Here is a 9,084-nt window from a genome sequence, read left to right as displayed (position 1 = left end):
TGCAATAAGAAAAAGAAAAAGAAAATTTTTAAAGAAAAAGAAAGAGAAAAGGCAGATAAGGCTAAAAAGAAAATTAAAAAGTGAAAAATAAAATACACTATTATAAATGTGCCTATATTGAACACTATGCTTGCAATAAGAAAAAGAAAAAGAAAATTTTTAAAGAAAAAGAAAGAGAAAAGGCAGATAAGGCTAAAAAGAAAATTAAAAAGTGAAAAATAAAATACACTATTATAAATGTGCCTATATTGAACACTATGCTAATCTTTGTTATACAAAGAAAAATATTGAGAAAATAGAAGACGAAGGTCTTAAAAGAATGTTACATAAAATTATGATTAACAGTGATACTGAAGATGAATCATATTCATCAACCTCAGAATCTGAGGAAGAAGAAAGTTGTAAATGTACAGTTAATAACTATAATCAAGAAGTTGACTATTGGAAAGTTATAGTCCAAATGAATGGACTATCAATAAACATTATTAAATCAAATCATGAATTAATTAAAAAATATTAGTTATAAATTATAACTAATATTAATAAGAAAGTCATACTCTCCTTGGAGCTGCACTGCCTTTTATGTAAATAATGCAGGTGAAAGAGAAAGAGGTGTTCCTAGATTAGTTATAAATTATAAACCTCTAAATATTGTCCTTAAATGGATTAGATATCCGATTCCTAACAAAAGGAATTTATTGAATCGCATTAATAATGCAAAAATATTTTAAAAGTTTGATTTAAAATCAGGCTATTGGCAGATTCAAATAGAAGAAAAAGATAAATATAAAACTACCTTTGTTATCCCATTTGGACACTATGAATGGAATGTTATGTCATTTGGGCTTAAAAACGCCCCTTTTGAATTCCAAAATATTATGAATGAAATTTTTCTTCCTTATACGGATTTTATATTATCATATATAGATGATATACTTATTTTTTCTCATAACTTTGACCAACATGTCAAACACTTAGAAATTTTTAGAAATCTAGCTATTAAAAATGTGTTAGCTATATCTGCCTCAAAGATGAAATTATTTCAAACTCAGATTAGATTTCTGGGTCTTAATATTGAAAAGGGAACTATAGTTCCTATTGATCGTAGCATTGAGTTTGTATCAAAATTTCCTGATGAAATAACTGATACTAAACAGTTACAACGATTTTTAGGAGCATTAAACCATGTTGCAGAGTATTATAAAAATCTAGCACAAGATACAGTTCTCTTATATGATAGGCTTAAAAAGAATGCTAAGCCTTGGACTGAGCATCATACTGCTGTAGTAAAGAAGAATAAAACTTAAAAGTTAAATGTTTACCTTACATTCATCTTGCTAATATTCATTGGTTCAAAATAGTTAAAACTGATGCTTCTAATATTGGTTATGGAGGAATATTAAAACAAGTTGATCCCCAAACCAATAAAGAACAATTAGTTCGTTTTACTTCTGGTAAATGGGATAAAGCCCAATTTAATTATTCCATAATTAAAAAAGAAATGCTTTCTATAATCAAATGCTTTTCTAAATTTCGAGATGATATCTTAAATCAATAATTCTTACTAAGAATTGACTGTAGTTCTGCTAAAAGCATTATTGAAAAAGATGTTAAAAATTTAGTCTCTAAGCAAATATTTGCTAGATGGCAAGCTGAATTAGCTATGTACCAATTCAAAATTGAATATATTAAAGGAGATTATAATCATCTTCCTGATTTTCTAACTCGAGAATTTTTACAGGGTACAGATGAGACGGAGTAATCCCTCCTTTTCAGGAAGTGGAAGAGGAGGTTGTAGGCGTCTAAAAATGCCTATAGGTGTCCGCACATAGCTCGAGACAAAGAGAATGCGATGAACGTCATTATCCAAATCGAAGAGGATTATCCGAGTTAAAGAGCATCGTCTGATGCCGACAAGAGCATGAAGCGAATCAATGAACCGTTGATGACGTGGCGACAAACCACCAGAACGGCCAACGCCAAGTTGCCCGCGTGCTCACCGGCTACCGCCAAGTGGCCCGCACGCTCATCGGTCACCAGAATAGCAAACAAAGTGGCCCGTGCGCTCACCAGCCACCTCCAAGTGGCCTGCGCACTCGTCAGCCAGCTCCAAATGGCACACGTGCTCACCGGCCATCGAAACGGCGAACCAAGTGGCTTGCAAGCCCGTCGGCCACCATCAAGTGACCCGTGCGTTCACGAAACGCATGAAGCGAATCAGTGAAGCGTACAAGTCAACAAAACGACAAAATACGTAGACTATAACCTTTTAGCATAATTTCATCTGTTCCATGCCTTGGGTCCTCTATTTGGGTCCCCGTAGCAACACACTAAGTATAATTTCATCACCTTTTAGCATTTGGATCTAACAATCACATTAGAATGACGATTTCAAATATATGTAAGATGTGAGCTCTTTATACAAAAGTGGAGCCAAATTGAAGAAAACTAAATAGGAAAGTTGTCGCCTTTCACATAAACTATAATCTTTCGATGAAAGAATGCAAACCTTTATACATTAGTAGAATATCAGGCGGTGGAAGAAGCTATGTCACTATAGTTTATTATTAGATGCAATCCAAGAGGATATAGAAGATGAACCACAACAAGTTAGCATGTGGGAAGTATATGATCACACAGTGGTTTGGGTAGTTTAGGAGGTAAATGAACCTTCACATTTAGGGGCTGTTTGGTAGGCTGCAACTGGAGTGGTTGCAACTCCAGTTGCATGCGACTAGGTCCAATTTAACTAGTTGCATGTGTTTGTTTTGCTGCAACTCACAGTTACAGCTGCAACCACAGTTGCAAAACAACCCTTAGTTGCAACATATGACTTACGTAAAAAATGACCGCAAGTCATAGTTACAACTTAGTTGCAACCGACCTAAATTTATTAAAATCAAAATCATTACTTAATATTTCAAAAATAAATTCATTTAAGGTTTAAAATAATCTTTTAAATAATTCTTATTATAATAATTTCTTCAAAAACGTTTTTAAAAAAAAACAACATCAATCTTTTAAAATAATTATTATTATAATAATTTCTTCAAAATAATATGTTAGTTTTAAAAGTAATATGTTATCTTTAAAATAATATATTATTTTTTAAAATAATATTTTTTTAAAAATAATATATTTTTTAAAAATAATATATTTTTTGAATAATATAATTTTTCTAAAATAATATATTTTCCTAAAATAATATATTTTTTGAAAAATAAAATTTTCCAGGAATACTATTATTTTTCTAAAATAATATATTTTTTGAATAATATATTTTTTTAATAATATANATAATATATATTTAAAATAATATATTTTTTGAACAATATATTTTTAAAGTAATATGTTTTTTGAATAATGTATTTTTAAAATAATATAATTTTCTAAAAATAATATATATTTTAAATGATATATTATATTATTTTTAAAATATTATATTTCTTTTTAAAAAATATATTATTTTTTAAAATTATATTATTTTTTAAAATTATATTATTTTTTAAAAATATATTATTTTATAAAAATATATTACTTTTTAAAAAATATTATTTTTTAAAAATATTTTATGAGTTGCATATGTTAAGTTATAAGCATAATCAAACAACTGCAACTATAAGTTGCAAAATTTAAATTTTAAACCAAACAATTGCAACTGTAGTTGCATGTAAGAAGAGTTGCAACGTCTCAGTTGCATGCAAGTGACACTTGCATTGCAACTCTAGTTGCAAACAACCAAACGCCACCTTAGTGATGGAGAGAGATGGGGATCGAACTCATAACTCTATGTGCAATACAATAAAGTTGCAATCTGCAACTAAACTGAGTAAATCTAGACCTGGCCATCGGGTAGGCTCAGCCCGGACCCACGCCTTTTCGGGTCGAGTTTGGCCCTCTGTTTATGGATTTGGGAGCTGTCTAAACCCGACCCATCCAGCTGCCAGCTGTGCTTCATGGCCAGGCGCGGGCCGAGCCCTATCAAGCGGAGCTGAATTAAGGGTAGGTGATTTTAATTAGTGAGGCCCAATAATATTAGGCCTGGTTTTGACCCTAGCTTAAATATTTCTCTTTATTTAATGGAGGCCTAAGGTATTGCAGCCGCCTGGTTTTAGGCCTAGATTTTGGTAAAGGTCTGAATTTTCGTATGAGTTTTGGGCCTTCTGCCTAGCCCGACCTTATAACTAATCCTGACAGGATCCTTAAGGGTCGGGCTGGGCAGGCTTTCAGGCCTGCTCTTAAGGTAAATCGGTGAACACTGACGGGGCCCCGATGATTTACAACTTTCCGACTTCACCTTCCAAAAACCAAACGGCCCGGCCCAACTTTAAACTCGGTCAGAGAACCTCGCGAGCAAACCCGATCTCCTCACTATGAAAATGACAGGAATACCCCTTCATGCCATCAGAACGTATAAAGCCCGCGCATCCGGGATCGATCAAAAACCCTAATCCCAATTTCAAGGGTTTTAGCTCTTCCGGCGTCTGCTTCCTCTCTCTCGTCCCCTCCTCCTAAGGTAACGAATCATCTCCTCCGTCGCCTCTCAACCCCTTACGATTTTTTATTGTATGGTGTCTTTTTTTAATTTTTTATGAAACCCTAATCTCTGTCTTAATCGATGTAGCCTAGATAGTGGAAGTAAAAGAAGTAAAATAAAACACGGTATTTATTTCGAATTTATGAAAATTTGAAAATCTGCTGAAAATCGCAACCGCATGCTTGATTTTGCCCTGAAAAGTTTTGTAAAAAAGCGATCTTTTTTATTGGCGTGATATCTGAGACTAGTGGTGATCGTGGAACCAATCAGAATAATGCAAATTCTACCAATTTCGCATACTAGTGAATATCTTACACATCAACGCATGTTTGATTTTTGCCTGAAAAGTTTCTGTAATTGGAAAGTTTTTATTTATTTTTTCTGTAATATCTGAATGTTCAACCTATTTGGCAGCAGCTTAGTTAACACAATGGGCAAGTCCGGCAAGAAATCTGATGCTAAGGTACTGATAACATATGCAATCTCTGAAGATATATTTTCAGTTAAATTATTAATTTTATTCATAATTTGGATTTGGTCCAATTTTTTAGGTTGCTATGGCTACTCCTGTTTCAGATGGGAAGCCTTCTAAAAAGGGTATTTTCTTTTCTTTTTCCCAAATATTTTATTTATTGGGTTTTCAATGTAACTGTTTGTGACTGAAAGAACCTTGTTCGGTGGTCTTTAGGGGCTAAGAGGGAAGCAGAAGAGGCCTTGGAAAAAGCGGCAAGCGTCAAGAAGCAGAAGAAAGAAGTAGAAGTTAAGAAAAAGCTTCCTCCACCGAAAAAAGTCGAATCTAGTTCTTCCGAGGAAGAAGATTCATCATCGGAATCTGAAGAGGAGGTAGCTACATTTGGCAACAAGTTCCTTTAGAATTATGTTATTGTGGAAAGGTTCTAGCTAGTTAATTTGCCACTAGTAATGCAACATAACATGTTCTGTACTTTTTTGGCGCAAAATTATGTTGTTCCTCCTTGTTTCATATTAAATTTCAAAATTGCACTGAAAATTATGTCATCCTTTTCTGTACTTTGTTACGTGCAGAAGAAAGAAGTAGAGGTTAAGAAAAAGGTTCCTCCACCGAAAAAAGTCGAATCTAGTTCTTCCGAGGAAGAAGATTCATCATCAGAATCTGAAGAGGAGGTAGCTACATTTGGCAACAAGTTCCTTTAGAATCGTGTTATTGTGGAAAGGTTCTAGCTAGTTGGTCTGCCACTAGTAATGCAACATAACATGTTCTGTCCTTTTTTAGCACAAAATTATGTTGTTCCTCTTTGTTTCATATTAAATTTAAAAATTGCATTGAAAATTATGTCATCCTTAGTTTCTAGTTGACTTTGTTACGTGCAGAAGAAAGAAGTAGAGGTTAAGAAAAAGGTTCCTCCACCGAAAAAAGTCGAATCTAGTTCTTCCGGGGAAGAAGATTCATCATCGGAATCTGAAGAGGAGGTAGCTATATTTGGCAACAAGTTCCTTTAGAATTGTGTTATTGTGGAAAGGCTCTAGCTAGTTGGTTGCCACTAGTAATGCAACATAACATGTTCTGTCCTTTTTTGGCACAAAATTATGTTCTCTTTGTTTCATATTAAAATTAAAATTGCACTGAAAATTATGTCATCCTTAGTTTCTAGTTGACTTTGTTACGTGCAGAAGAAAGAAGTAGAAGTTAAGAAAAAGGTTCCTCCACCAAAAAAAGTCGAATCTAGTTCTTCCGAGGAAGATGATTCATCATCGGAATCTGAAGAGGAGGTAGTTATATTTGCCAACAAGTTCCTTTTAGAATTGTGATGTAGTGGAAAGGCTCTAGCTAGTTGGTTTGCCATTAGTAATGCAACATAACATGTTCTGTCTTTTTGGCACAAAATTATGTTGTTCTCTTTGTTTCATATTAAATTTCAAATTGCACTGAAAATTATGTAATCCTTAGTTTCTATTTGACTTTGTTACGTTAATTTAAGTACCCGTAGTCCATATCGTAAGTTAGCATTTCAAATTTCCAAATTATTCTCTATGGTTAGATGTATATACTGTGTTCAATTGCTTTTTCGAATCCAGAATATTTAATCTTTTAGAATGTTAACCTTACATAAACTCCCAGAACAATGTATTATGTATCAAAGTCCATATAGACCAATACTTTTAGTTCTTTTTTTTAAACTGCATATGTCTAAACTTCGATTTCCACCACCAAAACAAGGAATTGGAGCATCTCATTTCTTTGTCTTAGTTTTGAATTCCACAATAAATAACAATGCAAGTTTTTTTAACTTAAATGTGGATTTTCATTTCTTGTTTCCTTCTCTGGAGTCCTGTATTTTAAACTGTATTATCAAGTCTCCCGCATTCCCTTTTTCCACTTTAATTTTATTCGTACAGTAACAGCCAAGATATTCACTCATTTGTTTGTTTTGCGACCAACGAAAAATATCGTTCCCTACTCTATTTTTTAGTTTATGGACTATAATGTCATGTTTTTTCAAGGTCAAAGTTCCAACCAAGATTGTCAAGAAACCAGTGAAAACTCCTGCAAAAGAATCTAGCAGCAGTGAAGAATCTTCTGATGAGGTAATGAAATTTTGTTAGCAAGTTCCTGGTATTTTATCCTAATCTCCTTTTGAAGTCCATAATGACAGCCTGTTTTCCTAGTGCCCATCTTATTTATTTGTTCTTATATTCTTTTGGATCTTGTGGAAGAAGCTTCTCTATGGCAAAAGATCCTCTATCTATTGGCATGGAGAATGTCGATGTTTTTGAGCCAAAATATTGTGCTTAGATGAATCCTCCATTGACTTGCTAGATGGAGGCTATCAATGTTGAACTACATCATCATGTTCAGGTTCCAGGCTAGTTAATGTATCTGATGTAGTTCAGATGATGGAAATAGGCTTTTTTGAAATTTCAGATATGTGAACAGTTATTGGAGCACTTTTGCACCTGATGCGACTTTGTTGAAGTATTTGTCATAGTTGTAAATGCACTATATAATCTAGTTAGCTATCAAACTTAGTCATTTCTGCGTAAGCATATATTCTCTATGTGCAACAGTACAGCAGGTGATCTGGTGAATAACAGGACTTGTATTTTCATTTCTCCTGTTATTTTTTGCATTGCTTTGGTCAAGCTACTTGGTGTAAATAACTACCTCATTTGCATATTGAGATGCGAATTGTCCTATTGCTGCAGGAAATTGATGCTAAGGCATCCGTCCCACTGAAGAAGCCAGCAACTGGAGCTAAAAATGGTGCAGCTGCTGTTTCTAAGAAGATAGAGGACTCAAGTGACAGTTCAGATTCAGATAGTAGCGCGGATGATGAACCAGTGAGTAACATATTTGCCGGCCCTTTTTTCCAGAAAATTTTTGTTTTTCAACAGAGATGAAAAGTTTTGATGCTTTTATGTCCATAACTCTGCTTAAAGATAAAGATGAGCGGAAAAAAACATGTTCTTTTCTTAAAAAAAATATTGAATTTACCACCTTTGTTGTTGCCTTGAAAAAATATTTTGACTTCATTTTAAGCAAATTGTTATGTTATTTTGTTTTTAGAAAATCTTTGAATATTAGATATAATTTTAGATTTTTGTTACTTAACCTTTCTTGTCTATCAAACAATTTAGGCTAGGTGAGAACTTACAAAGTGTTTATCATTTGTTATAATTGTACAATCTTTCTATTATATATGGGTAATATATGTGTGTATCTTTTTTAATCCATTGTTTTAAAAAGGAGCCGTCTTGAACATGGCCAATAGTTGTGTCTTTTTTGCTTTTCTTTTCTTTGTGTATTACGTTTATTTTAGTATTTTAACCACAATTATTTTCTGTTTCTATTCTACGTTATGTTCCATTTTGCTAAGAGAAGTGCCGACTGGGCTCTTTTTTACAAATTCTGAGTGAACTCAGAACTTAATAAACATGGGTACTACCCTGTGCATTACATATTCCCTAGCACACCCTCTTGAGGCTATTGCCTGACATAGAACTCAGCCTATGAATATTATATCCTTTTTCTAACTATCATGATTCCCGTATAATGCTATATTTTGCTTGATCTTTGCAGAAGGCGGCTGCCACTGTAAAGAAACCTGCACCTGCTCCCCAAAAGAAGGCTGTGCCAAGTGATAGCTCTTCTGAGAGTGATAGCGATGACGAAGATGTAAGCATATAGTAGGGTTAGACTAACTAGCGTACATATATCTATTGATTATAAAGATAAGCATTAGGTATGTATGCACAGCATTCAGCTTTAAAAATAAGTCTTAGTATTTAAAAGTAAGTGTGGCGATAAATCTTTGTAGAGCATGTCTTGGGAAGAAATTGAATGACCTAGTATTCTTATACATTGCATACTGCTTTATCTTGAATTTGATGCTTGTGGATTTAGAATTTTTCTGTATGCAAATAATGTACTTGTTATTTTCTAGAATTTCAATACTAGACTAGAATTTGTTGTACACACGCATACACACACTTTGGATGGTTCTAATCTTCCTTTACTATTGTCACACAGAAACCTGCTGTTTCCAAGAAGAAACCTGCTGCAACTTCAG

The 9,084-nt window shown here is 33.4% G+C and overlaps 1 protein-coding gene across 1 annotated transcript in view; it reads left to right on the top strand.

The window, feature by feature from the left end:
• Window positions 4,380-9,084, top strand: part of LOC109846331 (nucleolin 1-like) — a 13,457-nt gene continuing 8,752 nt past the window's right edge. Inside the window, exons 1-11 of the mRNA XM_020415558.1 lie at window positions 4,380-4,516; window positions 4,955-5,000; window positions 5,089-5,134; window positions 5,226-5,380; window positions 5,582-5,680; window positions 5,888-5,986; window positions 6,188-6,286; window positions 7,019-7,102; window positions 7,721-7,855; window positions 8,595-8,690; window positions 9,045-9,084. Coding sequence (XP_020271147.1) covers window positions 4,968-5,000; window positions 5,089-5,134; window positions 5,226-5,380; window positions 5,582-5,680; window positions 5,888-5,986; window positions 6,188-6,286; window positions 7,019-7,102; window positions 7,721-7,855; window positions 8,595-8,690; window positions 9,045-9,084 — 886 coding nt within the window. The 5' untranslated portion in view covers window positions 4,380-4,516; window positions 4,955-4,967. The remainder of the gene's footprint in view (window positions 4,517-4,954; window positions 5,001-5,088; window positions 5,135-5,225; window positions 5,381-5,581; window positions 5,681-5,887; window positions 5,987-6,187; window positions 6,287-7,018; window positions 7,103-7,720; window positions 7,856-8,594; window positions 8,691-9,044) is intronic.

This window comes from Asparagus officinalis, chromosome 6 (assembly GCF_001876935.1).
Source record: "Asparagus officinalis chromosome 6, Aspof.V1, whole genome shotgun sequence".
Taxonomy (NCBI): Eukaryota; Viridiplantae; Streptophyta; class Magnoliopsida; order Asparagales; family Asparagaceae; genus Asparagus; species Asparagus officinalis.
This window is presented reverse-complemented; position numbering and strand designations above follow the sequence as displayed.